The 22,673-nt window shown below is 34.7% G+C and overlaps 2 protein-coding genes across 2 annotated transcripts; one reads left to right on the top strand and one right to left on the bottom strand.

Moving 5' to 3' along the window:
- Window positions 1–11,714: 11,714 nt before the first annotated feature.
- LOC126717659 (uncharacterized) lies at window positions 11,715–19,409 on the bottom strand. The gene is made up of 13 exons (XM_050419524.1): window positions 19,238–19,409; window positions 18,980–19,116; window positions 18,323–18,395; window positions 18,044–18,118; window positions 17,852–17,959; window positions 17,124–17,203; window positions 16,414–16,482; window positions 15,834–15,864; window positions 15,195–15,290; window positions 14,987–15,019; window positions 13,334–13,433; window positions 12,067–12,145; window positions 11,715–11,966 (listed from the first exon to the last, which is right to left on the bottom strand). The coding sequence occupies exons 1-13, from the start codon at window positions 19,328–19,330 to the stop codon at window positions 11,840–11,842; spliced, it is 1,101 nt and encodes a 366-aa protein (XP_050275481.1). The 5' UTR covers window positions 19,331–19,409; the 3' UTR covers window positions 11,715–11,839.
- Window positions 19,410–21,232: 1,823 nt separating this feature from the next.
- Window positions 21,233–21,817, top strand: LOC126717744 (uncharacterized). The gene has a single exon (XM_050419631.1). The coding sequence runs from the start codon at window positions 21,233–21,235 to the stop codon at window positions 21,815–21,817; it is 585 nt and encodes a 194-aa protein (XP_050275588.1).
- The last annotated feature ends 856 nt before the right edge of the window (window positions 21,818–22,673 follow it).

A 22,673-nucleotide genomic window follows, 5' to 3' on the forward strand; every position in this document is an offset into this window, starting at 1 on the left:
GCAGTAGTTAGAAGAATAATCTAGTAGTTTTAGTGTAAAATTGTAATAAGCAACTTTAAGTAACAGCTAGAGTTAGCTAGAGCTTTTGTAACTCAATTAGTTAGCAACCAAGGCTGTTAGCTAGAAGTTAGTAATTCTGTTAGCAGTTTGTATAGCTGGCATTAGGCCCTGTGCTGAGTATGTTAAATTCCTTAGAAGTTAGTACTTAAGCATGGCATGTATAAATATCCCTAAGATGTACAAATTATTCAATTTTGAATGCAATTACATAGATTAGCCTAGTGCTATTTTGAAGAGATGTATTATGTTGCATTTTTGTTCATTGTTGTGCTCCTAATGTCTTAGTGGAGCTAAAATTATTACAGGTTATTTGTAATAGAAATGTGGTTTTAGGACCCAGGAGGCAGAAAAAAAAAAAAAAAAAAAAAAAAAAAAAAAAAAAAAAAAAAAAAAATACCTATAGCGGCGGGCGAAACCGCCGCTAAAAGGTACACAGGGTATGTTGTACATGAAGTCCTATAGCGGCGCTTATTTACCGCCGCTATAGGTGACAAACCTACAGCGGCGGGCCTATCCCGCCGCTAAAAGGCCACATGACTTGAATGGCAACCTTATATGGCGGCGGTTTTTAGCCCGCCGCAATAGACCAAAAGCGCCGCTAAATGGCAGACCTATTGCGGCGCTTTTACCGACCGCCGCAATCGACCTATAGCGGCACTGCAACACTGGCGGGACGGCCCGCCGCAATAGCACCCGCCGCTATAGGTCATATGTACCTTTAGTGGCGCTTTTTTGGGCTTTAGCGGCGTTTTTGGCCCGCCGCAATAGCCCGTTTTTCTTGTAGTGATAAAGCAATAATCACATCACTTGTAATTAAAAGTAATAAATAAAATCAAAGAAAAGAAGGTTTAGTTTAGGCAGAATCTCACTGAGTATCCCTAGTAAGGTTGCAGCCAATACTCTTAAAATGCATTGCACAACAAAGGAGCCAAACTCAAAAAAAATTGCAGCCAACACATGTTTAGCATTGTTCCTTAGCATGTTTCAAACCATGCTTCAAGATGTTTCAGGCCATCAATTGGAAGTTTGGTTGGATGAATGATTTCTCATCCATCAACAAGTTATGTTTTGTTTCTCTATATATATGCAGTAGTCCATCAATAGGTTATATTTATAGAACTTTGCAGCAAAGACAGCAAACAACAAAGACATATAGGACAACATAATGTTTATACAAACAACATAATTTGCAACAAATATAGTTGGAATAATCAGCACAATCGTAGTTATTAAGAACATCAAAATGGTTATTAATAACATGAGTAGTTATTAACAATGCGGCTTGCAGGACCGACTGGAACGTGGAAAAGTTGTGGTCTGGGTTGTCATCGCCTGGGCCCTTTGGAATGCGTGCAACAAGTACTATTTTGAAAATGTGCAGCTACAACCGAAAGTTATTGTTGATGGTGCCTTAACCCTACTGTCCGAATACCAGAGACTAATGGAAGCTTAGAACAGGGAGTGATTTTTTTGGGTATTGTATTATTTTGTTTTATTAGCCTAGATTCCCAGCTAAGCCCTACAAGTGGCTTAAAAGGCTAGGATATTTGCTTGATGTTGACTGGATGGTTTTGGGTCCAGATTTTCTTTTTCTATGTCGGTTTTGTTAAGTTTATTCACTAAAATTCTATCGTTTCCATTTCAAAAAAAAAACAATGCGGCTTGCAGCAAACAACATCACACAACAGTACTTATTAACCACAAAATAATGGTTCCTTAATAAACCAAAATGTTGGAATAATTAATAACAAAAAGTTTATACAATAAACTCAACACCAAAGCTAGTCTTTAACAATAAAAAGTAAATGGTTCCTTAACAAACTAACAAATACTACCATCATTAACAATAAGTTCACATATAGTAAGATCATTGTTCCTTAGCACAGTAGAATGTGATCCTACTAAACCATACAACCAATGCAACAAAAAATGGTTCTAGTGGTAATTAGCATAATAAACATAAGAACAGAAACAGTAACTGCAACCCCACAAAAAGCAACCCAAACTTGCCCCCTTTCCTTAACCAACTCCCCTACATTAAACTACTAAATAAATCCATCCAGCCCCTTTTTCTATTCGGCTTCAGCATGATGAAAGAGGCCCTACCATCAAGCTTGTGGAGTTCATTAAGGACCTTGAACATGGCGTAATCATCAACATTTTCAATACTATTAAAAATTGCGACAACCTTGTCCATTGAGAACATATCACCCATCAACGCAGATTCAACAATTTCCTTTCGACTATCGCTATCCTTATTACTACACCTTTTTCTTAACATGTTTGTGGCTGTTTTCTAGCATGATGGCTGCTTTCCAACACGCTTGCTGCATTGCCCTGCAACTGGGGTGGGCAGCTCCTCCACATCATCTGGACTATCGGGTTCGACACTGACGTATACTTCATGCGTTAGGAAAGCGGCGTCTAATTCTCGCTTTTCATCATTGTTAGGGGTTGGTTAGGTGAATGAAATTTGTAGAAATCCAATTACAGTGCCCATGTTGAACAACTATCCTAGCAAGTCATAGTAGTTTAGCCCCTTTTTACGAAACTCTTTACACCTAGGGTTGGCCTATCAAGATGTGGTATATGTGGGATTATTTATATGAAAACTTTAGTGAATCAACGGCATGCAAATTATAAAGTAGACCTATAACACTCACTGCCATTGCTTGTGCCCAAGTCGTGTCACTACCAGTGACCATGTTGGTAACAGAATCTCATCCCATTCCGATTCAACCGATTAGCTGGGCTAAAACATGGTGTCTTTGCTTTAACCTTTGATATTTCTGGTGTAATTGTTCTTTACGATAGGCTTTTCCAGCTCGTTGATTGAACTCATTTCGAACAACTGTCCAAAACCCTTTTTGAATTACCCAATAGGCATGTTCCCTTTGGCTTTTTCTTCAACCAAAACATCGATGAAGTGCTTCTCAATAGGTGGAGGCCATAACTTCCAATCCTCAGCGTTGAATGATGCAGCCATCTAATAAGAGATACACACTTAAGCATAGTAGGTAAGTCAGAGCGTACATGGTTGCCTAGTAAATTCAAGGTTTCTATTTTCCTAAATTACTTTTATGATCTCTCAGACTTGAACCTAATCCTCACCAATACCAGTAACTGAAGAATAGTAAAATGGTCTTTTGCACAGAAAACTCTACCAAGCATGTTGTAGCATTATGTATTAAGTTCAGATATAGCTAGAGCAACACATTTACCAATTAACTCAAACAAGTTATTACAGGTATATATAAAAGAAATTGCAGTGAAGACAAGTTACATACAACATAGGGAAACAAAACAAAATTAACATCACAATTATAAATGATTTATATGAAATCAAATATACACTTTAGGCCTTTATTAATGATATCTAAAAAGTTCATTTTCCTAAACCCTATTTTGCTTCAAAAAGCTCATTTAAGAAATCCATACTTAGCTTTAGTTAGATTGCATTGGAGGAAAATCGTGTCCAAAATCAAGAGTAACAATCAACAACAATTGTGAAGAAATATGAACACCGTGGGTGAATGATTGTTCAACAGTAACTAAGAACAAATGCAACAGCAAAATTGAACATTGAACTCAACAGCAAAATTAAGTACTTACCATAGGTGTAGGAACTGCGTTGGAGGAGGATGAATATGGCTGAATGACTGAGAAGGAAGACGCTATGTCTGCAAACTCCATAATATACTCAGCTAATGGTAGATGCACTGTGCAAGGGCACTTAAAATTGATTTGAGATAAAGTCTGTTGGTTGTTTAAAAAAATCTTGCCCAAAACATAGATTAAAGGCGTGGCTGGACTATTTGAGTAAATATGGTGGTTGGAGAGATGAATTAGGCCGTACGGATTTGGGATTAATTTTGGTGAATTTAGGGTTTCATAATTTGGTTCTTTGTGTGTTTATGAATACTCTTAGATGGCCGTTGGGATAAGTAATGAGGGATTCAGGTGGATGTGTGGGATTAATGAAGGGTTAATGAAGGGAGCTACCTGCCACATGATGGGACTATTGTTATGCAAGAGGGAGAGGAGAAGTGAGCTTTAGGAAGGATGAGAGGATAAAGACTCAGAACAGACAAATGGCATGGGAGAGAAGAGAGTTGAGGTGCCACTTCAGGTGGGCTCAATGTATTTCAACCAAACGATAACATGACTCAAACACCATTTGAACAACATAACTCAAACATACATTTGAACAACACGCCTTACCAAACACAGAACTTATTGTCGGGCCCACATGTTTGGGCATTTAAACAACAAACAACACTGCTAAAACACCCATACCAAATGGTACCTTAGTCTCCTCTACTTGGCTCAATAATATAGGTGCCGTTTGGATTCGGCTGAAACTGGCGTCTTGCGTCTGCGTTTCTTTTTTTTCTTTTTTTCTTTTTTTTATTTTTATTTTTTTACATTTCACGCGTTTTGCTGAAAGGGGAGACAAATAATACTGTAGCGGTACTGTAGCAGTACTGTTTATGGGACCCACAGTCACTTTATTCATTAAAAAATATTAAAAATGGGTCCCACGGTACTATTTACACATTTAAAAATTATTTTGCTACAGTGTTTTCAGTTTTCAGTTTTCAGTTTTCAGTTTTCAGTTTCAGTAACAATAAGTTCAATCCAAACAGACCCATAGTCTATGAAAAGACATCTAGGGCCAAAGACCTTTGCTTGCTTCTTGTTAGATCAGCTAATCTAAAACTACAAAAATTCATCATTAATACAAGGGTTAATAGATGTGTTGCAAATCTTAGTGTCTAAACATCTAAAAATTGAGTTATATCAATAATGTGATAAGACTTTATTTGGGTCATTTGTTCAAAGAGGATATTTGGTTCAACATATTAAAAAATAAAGAGTTGATAATCTTTTGTCCATATCACTTAAACTATAATGAATTTCTTAGTGAAACTTGTTTCAATGGAAAGTTAGCATGTGTTTAGTTCCACTTTAAGGAGTCAAGACACACTTTTTCCAGCCAAAAACCCAATATCACCTGTTTGGTAAATCTTAGCAAACACGCATTGTAAAAAAGTGACTTTTTGAAATATGAAGGAGACTTGCATTATCATGTAGTAGCTAGGGAGCTGTAGTTGCAAAATTTCACAAGCGCATTATAAATATTACCTTTGGAACGAGTAAGATACAGCCACTTGAAATTGATACAACAACTTTGTATCAGAGAGTTTGCTCATAATTCACTTGAGTGAAATTGATAGGTCTAGAATTTTAAAATTTGCTAGAAAATGTGTCTATGCTAGATATTAATCATACTTTATAAACCTATCTAAGTCACTTATCCCAAGACTTTTAGAGGCAAGAAAGAAATTTATACCAAAGTTAAACATTCCAAACTTTTTCCTTTCTTCTTGAACCTAAAAGCCACAAGCCCATAAAGCCCAATCCGGCCATAAATTGACCTCATACAAGTTGTATTAGGAATCCCACTCAGCCGACTTTACATAAAGTAATATATAAATATATATATATATATATATATATATATATATGTACTTAATTATGTGTGGCTAAAAACAAGAGAATTGATTTAAGAAAAATTCCAATTAACCTAGTGAGCAAGCCGCATGAGAGAAAATAGAGAAAAGAGAGGCAGCCAGCTTCTATTCTTATTTTTTCCGTGAGAGAGTGCTAGGGTGTAATTGGGATTTGGGTTTCTTGAGAGTGTTCTTGTGCACTATTGTATTTTTCCCTGATAATAGTGAAATCCCTGCAACTCCGTGGACGTAGGCAAATTGCCGAACCACGTAAATATTGTCTTGTGCGTGTGATTGTTTTTCTTTGACGTGTGTTTTCTCTATTTGTTTTGTTTCTCACAGGTTGGGATTTTGGTTAAATTCCCTACAACTGGTGTTAGAGCCTAGGGTTAGGTTTGAGTGGGAGCAATGGCAGAGGAAGCAGGAAAGGCGTCTGGAATAGAAAAGTTTGATGGCACAGATTTCGCGTATTGGAGGATGCAGATTGAAGATTATCTCTATGGGAGGAAATTGCATTTGCCTCTTTTAGGGACAAAACCTGAGGCTATGAAGGCTGATGAATGGACTCTTCTTGACAGACAGGTACTGGGAGTTATTAGGTTAACTATGTCTAGGTCTGTTGCACACAATGTTGTAAAGGAGAAGACCACAGCAGATCTGATGAAGGCTTTGTTTGGTATGTATGAAAAGCCGTCAGCAAACAATAAAGTGCACTTGATGAAGAAACTGTTCAATCTGAAGATGGCAGAGAATGAATCAGTAGCACAACATCTGAATGAATTTAACACTATCACAAATCAATTGTCGTCTGTAGAAATTGACTTTGATGATGAGATCCGTACACTGATCGTTTTGGCTTCTTTGCCAAACAGTTGGGAGGCAATGAGGATGGCAGTAAGCAATTCTACAGGAAAGGAAAAACTCAAGTACAATGATATACGAGATTTAATTCTGGCCGAGGAGATTCACAGAAGAAATCCAGGTGAATCCTCTGGATCTGGTTCTGCCCTAAATCTTGAGACAAGAGGCAGAGGTAATAACAGAAATTCAAATCGGGGCAGATTAAAATCCAGAAATTCTAATCGGAACAGAAGTAAATCTAGATCAGGCCAACAAGTACAATGCTGGAATTGTGGGAAAATAGGTCACTTTAGGAATCAATGCAAAAGTCCTAAGAAGAAGAATGAAGATGATTCTGCTAATGCTGTAACAGAAGAGGTACAAGATGCATTACTTCTTGCAGTAGACAGTCCACTTGATGATTGGGTTTTGGATTCAGGAGCTTCGTTTCATACCACTCCACACCGAGAAATCATACAGAATTATGTTGCAGGTGATTTTGGTAAGGTGTATTTGGTTGATGGTTCAGCCTTGGATGTTGTGGGTATGGGAGATGTTCGAATATTGTTGCCCAATGGGTCTGTTTGGTTACTGGAAAAGATTCGACATATTCCTGACCTGAGGAGGAATCTGATTTCTGTTGGACAACTTGATGATGAAAGGACATGCAATACTATTTGTTGGTGGTACTTGGAAGGTTACAAAGGGAGCTAGGGTATTGGCTCGTGGAAAGAAAACTGGTACTCTGTACATGACCTCAAGTCCAAGAGACATAATTGCAGTTGCTGATGCAAGTACTAATACAAGCCTATGGCACCGAACACTTGGTCACATGAGTGAGAAAGGGATGAAGATGCTGCTGTCAAAAGGAAAATTACTAGAATTGAAGTCCATTGATTTTGACATGTGTGAAAATTGCATCTTAGGAAAGCAGAAAAAGGTGAGCTTCTTGAAAACTGGCAGGACACCGAAGGCTGAAAAATTGGAGTTAGTACACACTGATTTGTGGGGGCCTTCTCCGGTTGCATCTCTTGGAGGTTCAAGGTACTACATCACTTTCATTAATGACTCAAGTAGAAAGGTATCGGTTTATTTTCTGAAAAATAAATCAGATGTATTTGAAACCTTTAAGAAGTGGAAGGCCATGGTTGAGACAGAAACAGGTTTAAAAGTAAAATGTTTGAGGTTAGATAATGGAAGAGAGTACATAGATGGAGGGTTCAGTGAGTATTGTGCTGCACAGGGAATTAGGATGGAGAAGACCATTCTTGGGACACCATAGCAGAATGGTGTGGCTGAGCGCATGAATAGAACTCTCCATCTATTCATGAGGTTGCATGCTAGGAGTATGAGGTTGCATGTTGGACTACCAAAAACTTTTTGGGCTGATGCTGTTAGCACTGCAGCTTACCTGATAAACCGAGGACCTTCAATTCCCATGGAGTTCAGACTTCTTGAGGAGGTTTGGAGCGGTAAAGAGGTAAAGTTTTCACACTTAAAAGTTTTTGGTTGTATTTCCTATGTTCATATTGATTCTGATGCTCGTAGTAAACTTGATGCAAAGTCTAAAATATATTTTTTCATTGGTTATGGTGATGAGAAATTTGGCTATAGGTTTTGGGATGAACAAAACAGGAAAATCATCAGAAGTAGAAATGTGATATTTAATGAACAGGTTATGTACAAGGACAGGTCAACTGTAGTGTCAGATGTTACAGAGATAGATCAAAAGAAATCTGAGTTTGTCAACTTAGACGAATTGACTGAAGGTACTGTCCAGAAAAGGGGTGAAGAAGATAAGGAGAATGTAAATTCACAGGTAGATCTGAGTACACCTGTAGCTGAAGTCCGCAGATCTTCCAAAAACATTAGACCTCCACAGCGTTATTCACCCACTTTAAATTATCTCCTGTTGACTGATGGTGGTGAGCCAGAGTGTTATAATGAAGCATTGCAAGATGAGAATTCAAGCAAGTGGGAGATAGCCATGAAGGATGACATGGATTCCTTGTTGGGGAATCAAACATGGGAACTGACTGAATTGCCAGTAGAAAAGAAGGCTTTGCACAACAAGTGGGTATACTATATAAAGAATGAGCATGATAGTAGCAAACGTTACAAGGCCAGATTAGTTGTTAAAGGGTTCCAACAAAAGGAAGGCATTGACAACACAGAGATATTTTCTCCAGTTGTGAAGATGTCAACAATCAGACTAGTACTGGGAATGGTGGCTACAGAAAACTTACATCTTGAGCAGTTAGATGTGAAGACAGCATTCCTTCATGGTGACTTGGAGGAAGACCTTTACATGACTCAGCCAGAAGGGTTCATTGCTCAAGGACAAGAGAATTTAGTTTGCAAACTGAGAAAGAGCTTGTATGGCCTAAAACAAGCTCCTAGACAGTGGTACAAGAAATTTGACAGTTTTATGCATAGAATTGGGTTCAAGAGATGTGAAGCTGATCACTGTTGCTATGTTAAGTCTTTTGACAATTCTTACATCATATTACTGTTGTATGTGGATGATATGCTTATTGTAGGGTCTAGCATTGAGGAGATTAAAAATCTGAAGAAGCAATTGTCCAAACAATTTGCAATGAAGGATTTGGGAGCTGCAAATCAAATCCTTGGTATGAGAATCATTAGAGACAAGGCTAATGGTACATTGAAGCTTTCACAGTCAGAGTATGTGAAGAAAGTTCTCAACAGGTTCAACATGAATGAAGCTAAACCAGTGAGCACACCCTTGGGTAGTCATTTCAAACTAAGCAAAGAACAGTCACCGAAGACAGAAGTAGAAAGGGACCATATGAGCAAGGTGCCCTATGCCTCAGCTATTGGCAGCTTGATGTATGCTATGGTGTGTACAAGGCCAGACATTGCACATGCAGTGGGAGTTGTGAGCAGATTCATGAGTAGGCCTGGAAAGCAGCATTGGGAGGCAGTCAAGTAGATTCTGAGATATCTGAAGGGTTCATCAGATACATGTCTTTGTTTCACAGGTGTAAGTTTGAAACTGCAGGGTTATGTAGATGCTGATTTTGCTGGTGATATTGATAGTAGAAAGAGTACTATTGGGTTTGTTTTTACTCTGGGTGGTACAGCTATATCATGGGCTTCAAATCTACAGAAGATTGTTACTTTGTCTAGTACAGAAGCTGAGTATGTTGCAGCAACTGAAGCTGGAAAGGAGATGATTTGGCTACATGATTTCTTAGATGAATTGGGTAAGAAGCAGGAGATGGGCATTCTACACAGTGACAGTCAGAGTGCAATCTTTCTTGCCAAAAATTTGGTTTTTCATTCAAAGTCGAAGCACATACAGACAAAATACCACTTTATCCGTTACCTTGTTGAAGATAAGCTGGTAATGCTTGAGAAGATTTGTGGATCTAAGAACCCGGCAGACATGTTGACTAAGGGTGTCACTATTGAGAAGTTGAAGCTGTGCGCAGCTTCAATTGGTCTTCTAGCTTGAGGAAAGGAGGATGAGTTGCAGGGATTAGGGATTGTGTTATGGAGGATTGTGGCTGATGTTTGCAGCTTGTGAGCCCTTAAGGGCTAAGGTGGAGCTGATGGAGGAGTTTGCTAGTGTAGCTTGATCAATTCAAGCCAAGGTGGAGATTTGTTAGTGTGGCTTGAATTTGCCACAAGCCCATAAAGATCAATCCGGCCATAAATTGACCTAATACAAGTTGTATTAGGAATCCCACTCAGCCAACTTTACATAAAGTAATATATATATATATATATATATGTACTTAATTATGTGTGGCTAAAAACAAGAGAATTGATTTAAGAAAAATTCCAATTAACCTAGTGAGCAAGCCGCATGAGAGAAAATAGAGAAAAGAGAGGCAGCTAGCTTCTATTCTTATTTTTTCCGTGAGAGAGTGCTAGGGTGTAATTGGGATTTGGGTTTCTTGAGAGTGTTCTTGTGCACTATTGTATTTTTCCCTGATAATAGTGAAATCCCTGCAACTCCGTGGACGTAGGCAAATTGCCGAACCACGTAAATATTGTCTTGTGCGTGTGATTGTTTTTCTTTGACGTGTGTTTTCTCTATTTGTTTTGTTTCTCACAGGTTGGGATTTTGGTTAAATTCCCTACAAAAGGAGAATAATCCTTTTGATTTGTTTTAAAAACAAGAAAAACTATTGTGTTTAAGTGAGCTTTAAACATTTCTTGAATCACAAAGATCTTTTTCTGTGTTCACTAACGTCCTTAAAGTACCTGAGGTTTTTGTTCATGCGAACTAGGAGTCTGTGAAGAAATTCACACAAGAAGATTCCAAAGATTCTAGAGCTACTACAGTAGAGAGGCAAATAGAATTCTACAAATAGAGTCTAATTATTTAAGTGTCTTATAAGGAGATCGTTAGAACTTCTCTTATTATAGTGAATTTTCTACTAGATGTGTCTTGAAGCGGTTTTACAATTGAAATGTTTGAAGTGGTTTTTTATCATCTTTAGTTTTTTTTTTAGAAAGGTTTATCATCTTTGGTTTTGCATCTCATTATCAAATCATGTCATGCTCTAATGACCTTTATATTGCTTGCTTTAAGAGTAGGTATATACTGGTAAAAGTATTATTATGTTTGTGGATCACTTGGCTGAGATAAATCGATAATTCCGCTACCTAATTTGCACAAGGATTCTAAAGTAAATTTTCAATTAAAGATCTGATCCTACACCCGATGTCACTTTATAGCCTCAAAGAAAACACCATAAAATTACAAAAAGTTTTGACTCCATGCTAACTTGGTGATAAAGTCTTTGATCAACAATGACTAATGGGCTAAATCCCTTTACTTCCAAGGTTAGGAACTAAAATGCCATATCTAAAGGGCCAGGTGTTAGGTAATTATTGTTCACTAATGATAAGACCGAATCCCTAAAATAAAAAGAAAAAGAAAAAGAGAACAACCCAGAAAGTTAAGACTTCCTGGTCATATTCTTTTGGACTGTCCAAAGCATCCAGAGATGTATACTTGACATGATCAAAAGTTTTCCCAACTTTTTGCATTTTTGATTTACTATATAACTTTTTAAGTTGTTGAGAAAAGCCAGTGTCCTACAACATCACATAGAGGAGTTATTTTACAAAAACAAAACAAAAAATCAATGGACTACGACTGACTGACAAAGCAATGTCTTTTTTCTAAATGTTGAACTATGAGGTGTTGCACACTTGCACTGGCTGAGAAACATTGACAACATGAGGGACAACAAAGTCTAAAATCTAAATAAAGATCCTAATTAGGTTTTTTTTTTTTTTTTTTTTTTTTTTTTTGCACCAATGAAAAGAAAACATTTATGGAGATAATACAAGTATATAAAAGATATCAAGGAATTAAATTAAAACAAACAATTATGTCGACAAATATTACAAAATTGCAAAAGCCTATGAACCGATAAGACTTTACACTAGACAACAGAAGCTGGTTTTTGGGTCTTCAACCCAAACAAATTCTCAAATAATTTAGGAGCCATAGGAGGAAGATCCATAGTCTGAGGAGCCATGAAATTGACAATCTTTTCATGAACATTATACCTGCAAAATTATAACGCAAGAGAATAATATAAAATACACATTCAGATATGACCACAACTCAAAATAGGAAATTTTTTGGGGCTTGGGAGGGAGTAGTTACCTTATTTTGCAACTCTTTGAGGCACGCCGATCAACGATCTTTCTCTTCTTAGTTTGCAACCTTTTCAAAGCATAAAAATCTGTGTAATAAGGAATGGTTAAAATCAAGGAGTCATTCCCAGAATGTTTAATTAGTATATTTCCTTTGAATACAATAGGACAAGTATGCAAATGATATTCACCAAAAACCAACTTCCATTTGAAAGTGTAGAAAAATATCTTTTAATTGCTTTTTTTAATAAAAAAGGAAAATTTTATAAATTGTCAGCTGCGAGTCTATTTTCATGTAGACTACATAGCTAAGTTCCAGAAAAACTATGGTAAAATTCATAGATATAGATAATAAAATGATATTGACCTTTGTCACTGGGTTCTCTTCAACTAATGGGCAGAATAAAATGGCACAGTATCAGGCAATTATGTCCATCCATCCATCTTCACATCCAAAGCAGTGCTGTAACCAAAATGGGTATGACTCATGAGGTATAGAAGAAAAACCCTCCCACCCCCACCCCCCACACCCTCTGCCCCCATTTTTTTTTTCCTCTTTTGAATACAGAAATTGATTCATTCATAATCAAGCAACAAAATTCTATGCAGTCATTTGGACAAACTTATTTTCATCATAAAATAAAATTTATAGCTTTGTTAAAGCATCATCTTTTTCTAGGTATAGCTGTAATTTTTTGTATAATAAACAGAATAAGCTCAAACAAACATTGAGCAACACATCAACCTACTGCAACCAGCAATCCTCTTCCTTTTTCTAAGGCTTGGGACCAAGTGTTGGGATATTAAGAAGCAACATGTTCATAGAATGAGAATGTTAAGATAGATAAGTAGCAATACAAGGATAGTAGGGACACACAATGAAGAAAATTGCTTAAATTAGTCATGTGCAAAGGAGAGCAATTAATGTACCAATGAGAAAAGGTGATTTGATTCTAGTTGAGAGAATAAAAAGAGATAGCTAAAGACCTAAAATAACCCTAGTCGAAGAAGTAAAAAATGGCATAGTAATTAAGGAGATAACAAAGAGTACAATTTTGAATAAGATAGAATGGTGGAGAAGAATACATGTGGCCAACTCAAATTAGTCTCATGGGAATCCATCACTGACCCTAAATTTTTGGCAACAACAGATTATTGTAGTTGTTGCAATTAACAAGAGAAGATGTCACAATATGAACATGAATACAGAAACTCTTATAGATTGAGTCCAAGAGCAGAAAAATAAATATACAAATTTCAAAATGCCACAATTTTACCAGATGATTTTGGGTCATTTGTCTCTAAGAATTCCTTCAGTAATTGCGTGTAAAATTCGGAGTCATCCAAAAGTTCTGGATCACCATCAGCTTGTACTTCCTATTCAAAGTAGAAGGATATAGCAAACATCATAATGTGATGAGAAAAGCATAACTTTAATAATTTTACACAATCCTCTCCCTCATTTTACTTTTCTCTGCATAAATAAGACAGCATAATATCTAATGACATATGGCAGTCATCATTCAGTAATCCCCATCAGCATATACTTTTTACTCAAAGTTATATAAATAACATTTTATACTTACAGAATGATAAGGTTGACAAATGTATCCAAGAGGAATAATGTCTCTCTGAGCTTACAAAAACATTTCATTTATTTAGTTTTTCACATAACAAATTATATATGTTACAAAATTAAGTTGCATTATATCTTATGAGTCATGACAATATGATTGCCATCATATTGAACAGAAGCAGTGAGGTGTTCTTCACACACAAATAATGGGTTCTATTTACATAGCACCTGAGGGAACAAATGATATGCAAAAGAAGGCCATGGAGTAAAATTGAAGCCTTATCAATAAAATAAATAAAATATATTACTTATCAATGAAATGAGTGAATTTGAAAGTCACCTAGCAGATCTGATCAGAGCTAGAAATTCAATTTCCATAGGCCTTCAAAATACACCTTTACTAAATCTTATTGATCTTTTCCTTAAATCATAAGTTATAATAAGTGTCCATTTCGATGAGTGGTGGATTAATATTAAGTTGTTTGTTCAGCTTATTTTGTTCATGTACAAGTTTATAAGTTCTACGTTTTCTTAGTACAACTATACTTTTGCCCAGCTCATTTTTTAAGCCAATGAACCAATGAAAATAAGTTCTCCCAAACAAGCACTTAGATTTGGTACCCATGCAAACCCAACTTTTTTCCCAGAAAGTACCACCAGCAACCATTTCTGTTTATATTGCCTATTTATCTTGTTTTTCGACCATAACAAGATACCTAAAAAGTATTTTGGCATTCTGAAGGCATATTTGAAGGAGATTGGACTATCCAATGTGCTTATCATTAGAAAGCACAAATCAACCCACAGAGTGCACTATTGCAAAGATTGAAGTCAACACCATGAGTGACACAAAACATTCGAGGTTGTCTGTGAGTATCCCAAAATTAACTTCAATGTTAGTGGTTCTGCTTGCCATGATAGTCCATTTTAGAAAATGATTTGGTACCTTCAAATGCAATCCAATATTCACTCTCTTAGGTGGAGTTTGGATTCACGTTGCGTTTTCCTGCGTTTTTCCCTTTTTTTTTTTTTTTTTTGGCACGCGTTTTCCCCAACAATGGCTACTGTTCATGGACCCATAAATTTCATTTTTCAGCAACTTTTTCATTAAAAATGGGTCCCACGTTACTATTCACATATTTAAAAATTATTTTGCTACAGTGTTTTCAATTTTAACAAAATAAGTTCTATCCAAACATACCCTTAGACATACAAGCACATGTACAAGAAAGATTTTATTTTTAGAGAATCTGGTATTTAAACAAATTTCCATAGTTTTGCTCTCAGGTGGGGTTCTAGAATCAAAATGAACATTCTATAATCAACTCAAGTAGACACACAAAAGTAGGATTACCTCTCCCTTAGCGCTATTTTCCCTGTCAGGATCCTGCCATCAACATGCCAGGTATTAGAATACAAATGTCAAATAGGCTAATTTTTATGTAACCTTGTCCATTTAATCTACATGTGTGTGTGGCCTTCATCTGAGTGTAAATATACATTCTCTCTTAAGTATAAAAAAAATAAAAATAAAAAGAAGAAAGAAAGAGAGATTATATTACAGTTCCAAATACACTGACTGTTGATCTCCTCAGTTGCATCTGCTTGAGCATTCTACTTGGATCTCTCATATAATCAGCAACTTGCTCACTAATATTCTGTGTATGGAATAGAAGAATTTAGTGAGCCTGTTTTACGGGTAAGCATTACTTTTAACATGTACTTTACTAAGATTAAGACAGGTAATTGGAGTCTCTTTTTTTATAAGACAAGTAATTGGATTCAGGTTGTTGAAAACAAAAACCAAAAAAACAAATAAAACTATTACCAACTTAACTGAGATAATTCTGCTCCAATACCGGGATTTTCCTCCTCTAGGTTTTCAATCTCAATAATGTGTATATATCCCAAAAAAAATACATTCACGGAAACCTCCATAACATTATTAGCAAAAGACAAATAACAAAGGTGGTATAAAAGAACGAAAAAAGGACTAACAGCCCCCCTCAAGCACTGTTCCAGCTCACTTGAACATATCATCATCATCAGAAAGAGGCTGTTGTTATGTCTACCTAAGTATGTCACCCAACTCATTGGTATTGGATGAAGAATTCAAAAACTTGATTTCCTACTTTTTACGAAAGAAGGATGAGTTCAATGTTCAACAGATCATAAGTACATCTAGAGGATGATCAAAGTACCTCAAATGCAATTGAGAAACCCTTGACCAATCTTCATCACCTTCAACATTCAAGTTCTTAGAAGCTTCTGAATGCTGGGATGATCTTTCAGAATTACCTTAAGAAGAGAAACCTTGTTAGGATAAGCAAGCTAAATCAATAACTTTTCATGCACATATGTAGTTTATTCTTGAATAGTAATCATGTACAGAAATCATAGCCTGAAACCAAAGCAATAGAACCATGCAAACCAAGTCTTAAGCCTAACCGACAAGCTCTTGCTGGCTTTACAATTCAGTCAACATTTATCATTAGCTTTACGTTGAAGAAAGATTGCACAAGAAAATTGGAAATATCAGAACCCTTGCAGGAAAAAGAAAAAACAATAAAAATCAAAGGAATAGCATAAATATTGAAAAGAATGCTTTAAAGATTTGGTATAGTCTTCTCTATTCATAATATCTGACTTTGTTGTACAGAGATTATAAACTCTTTGAGAGATAAAAAGTATGATAAGGAACTCTAAATTTAGAAAATAGAATCTAGCAAAATGGAAAAAATTTCATACACAATGCCAGGTGAGTAGATAACCAAATAATACAATACAAAGAGAACTTGTTCAATACCATCTGAGGATTCAGCAATAGAAGGATTCTTTCTCAAGCAAAGCCTGTCACAAAAAAATTATCACAAGATGAGCAGAGAAAATATATTGACAGAAAAATTTATAAGGCCAAAATAAAGCATCAACTACTGGTCATATTCTTTGAATCTAAATGAATGTATATCAAATACGTAAAAATAATTAAAAATTTCCAAAACAGCCATACTTCTTGTAGTTCCAATAGGGAATCTAATGGCATGTTTGGATGTTTAAAAAAGGAGGGAGAGTAGAGTAGAGGGAGGGGGAGTAATCTAATTACCTTGTTTGGAAGTTTTTTAAAGAATGAGGGGGAGGGATTTGAAAGGGTTTGGAGGGGTTTCAACCCCCTCTAACCCCTCATTTTTAATTCCCCCAAATTGGAGAGATTTGGAGGGAGAGTAGAATAGATAAATTATTGTTCAAGTAAATTCTCTAATTTACCCTTTCTAAATTAACAAAATTACACACAGATTATTCTTTGTTTGTTTCCTGAGAAAATTTAAGTTGAATGAGAAAAAAAGACTTGAGATTAATCAATGTTCCGTGCTTGCTTATGCTGCAGATTTAAGAGAAACCAAACAGAAAGCAAAAAAAAAAAAAAAAAAAAAAAAGATTATAAAAGCAAAAAGAAACAATGGGTCCTTCAACGAACTGGTTGTCTTTCTCACTGTCTCCGATGGAAATGCTGAGGTCCTCTGAGTCTCAGTTCATGAGCTATGAGAACTCCTCCACTGACTCTCCTCACTACCTGATCGATAACTTCTATACCAACGGTAAAAATCCCGACTTTTTTTGTTTCAGTATTTATAAGAAAGAAACTTATGTCCTGTTTAGTTGCTGAGAAGTTGCAGGAAAAGGATATACATGTTGATACTTTTGTGGAAAGTATATACAAAAAAATATGCTTCCTGTTATGGGTTTCGCAAAGTTTTTATTTATTTTTATTTTCTCAACGGTCAAGAGGAACGATTTTCGCAAAATTTAAGGAGTAGTAGCCATTATTTTTTTTTTTAATTTTATTTATGCTTCACCAAAAAAAAAAAAAAAAAAATTCACTAACATATTCCAAGATTTGAACAATGATAATCAAGTTCAAGACTTTATAAAACTAATAAATTAATTATAAACTAATTTTGCAAGTCTTTTTTTTTTTTTTTTTTTTTTTTTGATGTGGTAAGTCCATTTTCAAATAGAGGTAAATTTGTCTATTTAAATTATTTATTCTCCTCTACATCCTAATTTTTAAAACATCCAAACAAGAGGAAGGGCTAATTACTCCCTTCTCCTTTGCTAATTTTAAAAACATCCAAACAAGGTAGAGGGGAATCATTTCCTTCTAAACTCCTCTCCACTACTCTCCTTCCCTCTACTCTACTCTCCTCCCCTCTCCTCTCTCTCTAAACTTCCAAACAGGCCATAAAGTATTCTTAGATGAGGTAATGAGATCTGAATATGCTGTATTGACACCCTCATCTGAATTACAGAATGAAGACCTAATTGGCTCCTGCAGACAATCCATCATCTTTAGACACTATGTTTAGATATTAAAGAGCTAGAATTAAAATAAGAGTAAAATACCAAAAAAGACCTGGGGTAATCTATTTGCACTTGAGAATGCTTTCTGAACTAACAATCTGAGCTCCAGAGCTTTGTCCCAAAGAGCCTTCAGGAAAAAGGAGAAAGAAGTTTATCAATGTTTAACCACACTCATAAGAGAGGGAAATGGTATAAAGAATAAACTAATTGCTTCAAAGAGTATAATTATTAAGAAAGGAAAGTAACAGTCAAGAACACTATTTAAATAAAAAAATAAAACTGATACAACCGAAGGAAGGAAAACTAATGACTGAATCTGTAAAACCCACACCTTTTGATTTTTCACTGCCTGACCCTTAAGAAGATCTTCATCCTTGTGACGCTTCAAATCATTAAAAATATCTCTAAATGAAAATTGAAACCCAACAATTATAAAACGGCATACATTTAACAGATATGCATGGACATATATGTCATAACAAGCATGCCTAATACCACGTATGTGAGTAATTGAGCATCTGTGTGCCACAAAGAAACTACCGACCAAACATTTTATAGATCCACCTTTCACCTAAACAACCATAATCATGATGAAAGAGAAAAGCACGGGTATGACATGAGGAATTTCTGAAAAATTATAACATGAAATAGCTGGTACACACTGGTAAGACAAGGATACAACACGAGTCGGCACCCTAAATGAAGTGCCCATGCCTCCTAGGAGAAAAGTAACACGCTACAATGTCACAGAAAAGAAGTCGGTTTGCTGACACAAAAAAAAAAAAACCTTCCCAATTCATTGGAATACACCCTCCCCATAGATTTTCCTCCAAATTGTAAGTAAAAATTACTTGGTACAAGTCCTCTAAGATTTCAAAAAAAATCATATAAAAACCCACATCCAGAAACTAAAAATCAATATGTTTCAATGTTATTACACACAAAATCAAGTGTACAACCAAATGTGATAAACAAATAACAGTCTTACATTTCCTGGTGCTTAAGATTCTGATACTCTTCTTCTAGCTGTTCCATCTCCTCATCTCCATTGTTAGCTTCTCCTTCATCTCCCTCTCCATCTTCACCTTCGTAATTAGCTTCTTCTTCTTCTTCTTCATGCCCCAACTACATCATATATTGCTCAATTAACAAGAATCACAAACACAAAAACCAAACCCAATAACAATATTAATCAAAATTTCACTAATTATGGTAAAAATTAAAAATAGCTTTTTTTTTGGCTCACAGTTAGATTCCCGTTCTCCATGTCTTCATCAAAATCTTCGAAATCGCTGTCGATGTCTTGCGCTTTTTTCGACCGCTTCGAATGTAAACCCATTATGAAAACATAAGAATTTCCAAAGAAGAACCAAATAGTTTTCCAAAACCTTGAATGAAGAAGAAGTTTAGCTGAGACCGGGTTTTGTTAAAGGTTTGGGCTTTTGATCAGAGGAAGAGGAAAGGTTTTGTAATTAGTTGGGCTGGGCTTCATCCAAGATAGGGCTTTACTAGTAAGCTGTGATTCATTATTTCAATCAAATAGGCTGAAAGCGGACCAGTTAATTAAGAGGAAATTATATTAACAGGCTTGATTAGGGGTCTAATGGGAGTAAGTTTGAGAAAATATAAAATAGAATTTAGAGCTTAGTAAAATACAATTTTTCCCTTTAAAAAACAAATAGTAAGATTATTTTCAATCAAATAGGCTTTACTAGTAAGCTAATATAAAAAACCATTATGTTATATTATTTATTAACTGTAAATAAATTAATAAAAAACAAAAAGAGAATTTTTTGAAATTTAAATAGGGTAATTGTGTGGGTCAAAATTAAACAATTGTATAACTTTCACATTTTTATTTCTGTTAATGTTGAGAGGTTCACAATGGAAGAATTAAAATAAAAAATAAAAAATAGCAACAATGAAAGAGATATTGCATAATAAATTTGGTCTCAAACTCCAACTTGACTGAGGTTCATGTTATTGGTGAAATCGTGATTGTGCTCAAAATTGGTGATGATTATATATATGTTTGTATAAATAATAGAATAAATGATTCTATGATATATTCTACTACTTAAACCCTCAATCAAAAACTTGCAATATCATTTTTTTAAAATATATATTATAATAAATAATTTCATATACAAACACAATCATAACAAATATTTATTAATTGTCATAATATTTATTAAATAGTTCCATTTAGAACTAAAATCATAATAAATAAATATTAATAACTACAATAATTATCAAATTCATATTTAATAAATTATACACAAACAAAATCAAAATAAATTTGTATTAATAACTATAATAATTTTCAAATTTCAGATTTTCTTTATATTTCTTGAAACTTCTAGTAATTGAGTTTAAATACTATTTTAAATTTTTTATAAATTACATCAACCTCCCTTGAGTTTTATGAAAATGACACTTCGCTCCAAATGTTTGTATAAATAATACTCTACTATTGATTTCTATAATCACAATAGAATAAGTAGATTTTTTTTTTGTAACTTTCTTAGCATGCTATTATGTTTTTAGAAAAAAAAAATTTATATTGAACTCCTCGTTTTTTACATTGAATTAACTCACTTGGCACAAAAATTATAAAAAAAAAAAAAAAAAAAAAAAACTTGCATTAGATGAGACACGTGGTACAAAATTAAACTATAATTGAATTTCAATTTTTACACTAAATTAACTAACTTGACACAAAGTTTAAAAAATAAGATTAGATGGGACATATAGTACGTACTATATGTCCCATCTAATTGAATTCTAATTTGAAATTTAATTGAATTTTCTCTCAATTTCACCTATTCAACTTCACGTATTAATATATATATATATATATAGCGAGAGAGATTGATTAATTTCAAATTCCTTTAACTCTTTGTTAATAGAGTTTTAGTTGGAATATAATTTATAATTTCTTAAAATTTAAAAAATAGAGTTTTACTTTTACCTAATTCATATAATATAAGATAAATAAAATTATAGTTAGAGTAGAATTTTATAAATTCTTGAAGCCTGTGAGTAATAAACTTTGAGCTAAACTAAATTATACTAATAAATAAATTAATCGTGTTGTCAATAATATAGAGTTTAGCTCGGAATAGAAGACTGGAGAAGAATTAGAAAGTCGGTGTGCTCCTCTATATAAAGCCCAAAGACCCCCTTAACTCTGATATAATACTCCGCTTGTTTGAAATCCAAAGTAATATAATTCCAAGCAATGTCAACTCATTGGTTCATCTTCCTCTCCATCCTATGCGTGACCGCATTCCGCTTCTACATCTTTGACCTCCTCGTCACCAACAACAGCCCTATCTTGCCAAAGTTCCGAGTCGACTCAGTCTCCGTCTCCAACTTCTCCTACTTCGACTCCAACTCCTCCGTCACCGGAAACTGGAACGCCCAGTTCTCCATCTATAACCCCAACAACTGGATGACCATCTCCTACGAAACCTCGCTCTTTCACGCATCCGGGTTCAATTCCGAGACCCGAATCCCTGCCTTCAACCAGTCCAGGCTTAGCCAGACGTTTGTCGATGCTACGTTCGCCTCTAGAGACGATTACGTGGACAGAGGGGCACTCCGTGACATCAACTTGGACGGCACACCTGGCTCAATCACTTTCAATGTGATGCTTGTTACTGGGTTTAAATTCATGGCTACTGGAAGTGGACAACTTGTAGATTTAGGGAGTGACTATTTCACGGTTTGGTGCGAAGGTTTGGTTGTTTCTCTCTCTCCATCATATAGCAGTGCCTCCGGGTCAGGGAAGCTGGTGAAACCCAGGGACTGCGACGTTTTTTAGTCTTTAGCTAGTTATGATAGGAGGAATTAATTATATATTGCTAGTTTATATAGATTGAAATTGGGATACTGTGGAATTATTGAAAAAAAAATTTAGGATACTGTACAGTTTTCGAAATTGGGTTATATCTTTGAAGTTTTTTTTTTTTTTTTTTTTTTTTTTTGAATATTTTGGTTTTTATTTAATTTAGTAATTGGAATTATTATTATGTTTTTTTTTTATACAAAATAAAATTTTTATTTCGGTCTAAGTGTTTATGTCGTGAAATTCAGTTTTGGAGACTTGAACTTTGACACATTTGTATTTTAAATGGTGTAGAGAATATAAATAGTGTAGAGAGTAAAAGGGAGGGTTTTTTTTTTTTTTTTTTTAAATTATTTATCTATACTATCTATAAGAGGATTTTCCTTTTTCAACTATATAAGAGGATTTTTCTCTTTCCATTAGACTTTTATGTGGTTCAAAAATATCCATTTTAACTAGACTTTTATGTAATTAAAAAATATCCTCTTTTATGTGATTCAAAAATACCTTCATTAATGAAAGGTAACTTTATTTAGGAATATGAACATAAATATCAAATAACAAATTTCATTTTAAATTCAAAAAAATAAAAGAAATTACATTTCTTATCTCTAAAATTTATCCTTTTTATTTGTTTGAAAAATAAAAAAATATTTCTAAATTATAATAATGCCCAAAAAAATAGAAGAGCATCTGAGCACGCGTGTGAATGTGTGTGTGTGTGTATATATATATAAGTTTTGAATTCAAAAGTAATATTTTCACAATAAATCATGTGTAGGTAATTGTTATTGGTTCTAATTTGAACCTATTATTGAAAATACTTCTTTGC

The sequence above is a fragment of the Quercus robur genome, chromosome 1 (genome assembly GCF_932294415.1).
Source record: "Quercus robur chromosome 1, dhQueRobu3.1, whole genome shotgun sequence".
Lineage (NCBI taxonomy): Eukaryota > Viridiplantae > Streptophyta > Magnoliopsida > Fagales > Fagaceae > Quercus > Quercus robur.

What these genes read in the sequence shown, in the direction of transcription:
- LOC126717744 (XM_050419631.1), top strand. Translation starts at nt 21,233, where the DNA reads ATGTCAACTCATTGGTTCATCTTCCTCTCCATCCTATGCGTGACCGCA.
- LOC126717659 (XM_050419524.1), bottom strand. Translation starts at nt 19,330, where the DNA reads ATGGGTTTACATTCGAAGCGGTCGAAAAAAGCGCAAGACATCGACAGC. An exon ending in AAAATAGCGCTAAGGGAGAG is followed by an intron (nt 13,434 to 14,986) that starts GTAATCCTACTT and finishes TACTTTGAATAG; the next exon opens with GAAGTACAAGCTGATGGTGA. An exon ending in AAATGACCCAAAATCATCTG is followed by an intron (nt 12,146 to 13,333) that starts GTAAAATTGTGG and finishes CTTATTACACAG; the next exon opens with ATTTTTATGCTTTGAAAAGG.